General features: G+C 33.0%; 1 protein-coding gene across 1 annotated transcript in view; it reads left to right on the forward strand.

Annotated features, from left to right (window-relative positions):
• Nucleotides 1-1,042, forward strand: part of LOC119412087 (calcium-dependent secretion activator 1-like) — a 780,001-nt gene that overhangs the window by 568,194 nt on the left and 210,765 nt on the right. Inside the window, 1 exon segment of the mRNA XM_037679064.1 lies at nucleotides 471-626. Coding sequence (XP_037534992.1) covers nucleotides 471-626 — 156 coding nt within the window.

The following is a 1,042-nucleotide window of genomic DNA, read 5'->3' on the forward strand; positions in this document are numbered from 1 at the left end:
TTTCCTTTTTCCAGCCACTTATTGCTACTTGTCCCAACTTTTTGGAGGATTTGTTGACACTGTGAAATTTTGAATCAACATATTTTTCCTTTAAAATGTTACATTTACTCAGATTAAACTTTTGATCTGTCATCTATGTTATATTACAAATAAAATATTGACATTTGCCATCTCCACATCATTGCATTCAGTTTTTATTCACAATGTGTTTAGCGTCTCAACTTTTTTGGAATCCGGTTTGTATGTTTGTACAGAACTCAGAAGTCATGAAAGAGCTGATAAGAATAAAAAAAGAGGTGAATGTGTCTTCTCATCATTTTCTTGTAAATTTCACTGCAAAGTTGATTTCTTTTGTGTATAAATTATTGCCTTTTTTATCACAAAATATTTTTTTTTACCAAATTGAACAAATTTCCATTTATTGTATTAAAAGTGGAACACAAGTAAAGCTTTGACATGTGGTTCTACAGTAATGGATCAGCAACATCAGAGGACCTCTTTTGGAAACTGGAAGCTCTGCAGACCTTCATCAGAGATCTCCACTGGCCAGAGGAAGAATTTGGCAAACACCTGGAAACTCGACTGAAGCTGATGTCCAGTGACATGATTGAATCCTGTATAAAACGGTAAAATTTTGACATATGAGGCCTATGAATGTAAAAGTCATATAATTTCACATGTATGTCCACTAGGAGTGGGTGAGAAATTCTTACATGTTTAATTATTGTAGTGAACTAGGCCTGAGCCTGAGGTCAAGTCCTGACCTTAAGGACCATATGGGACAGAAACTGTCATTTCATTGATTTGAATCCAGAAATACAGGTTGACCCATCCTGAGACTTTCTTTCTTGAATTAATCAAGTAAAAGAAGACTACTTTCTATTATCATTACCATTTTACAAATGTTTTGATAATCAAATTGTGTTAGTTCAAACAATGTTTACATGTTGAAGTGAACTACTCATTTTTAAATCAACTGTGAAACAGTAATAACGATTTTTAATCCTCATTCAAAGAAGAAATCAGGTTAATGATGCATTGT

The sequence above is a fragment of the Nematolebias whitei genome, chromosome 7 (assembly GCF_014905685.2).
Source record: "Nematolebias whitei isolate Nwh7 chromosome 7, NemWhi1, whole genome shotgun sequence".
Taxonomy (NCBI): domain Eukaryota; kingdom Metazoa; phylum Chordata; class Actinopteri; order Cyprinodontiformes; family Rivulidae; genus Nematolebias; species Nematolebias whitei.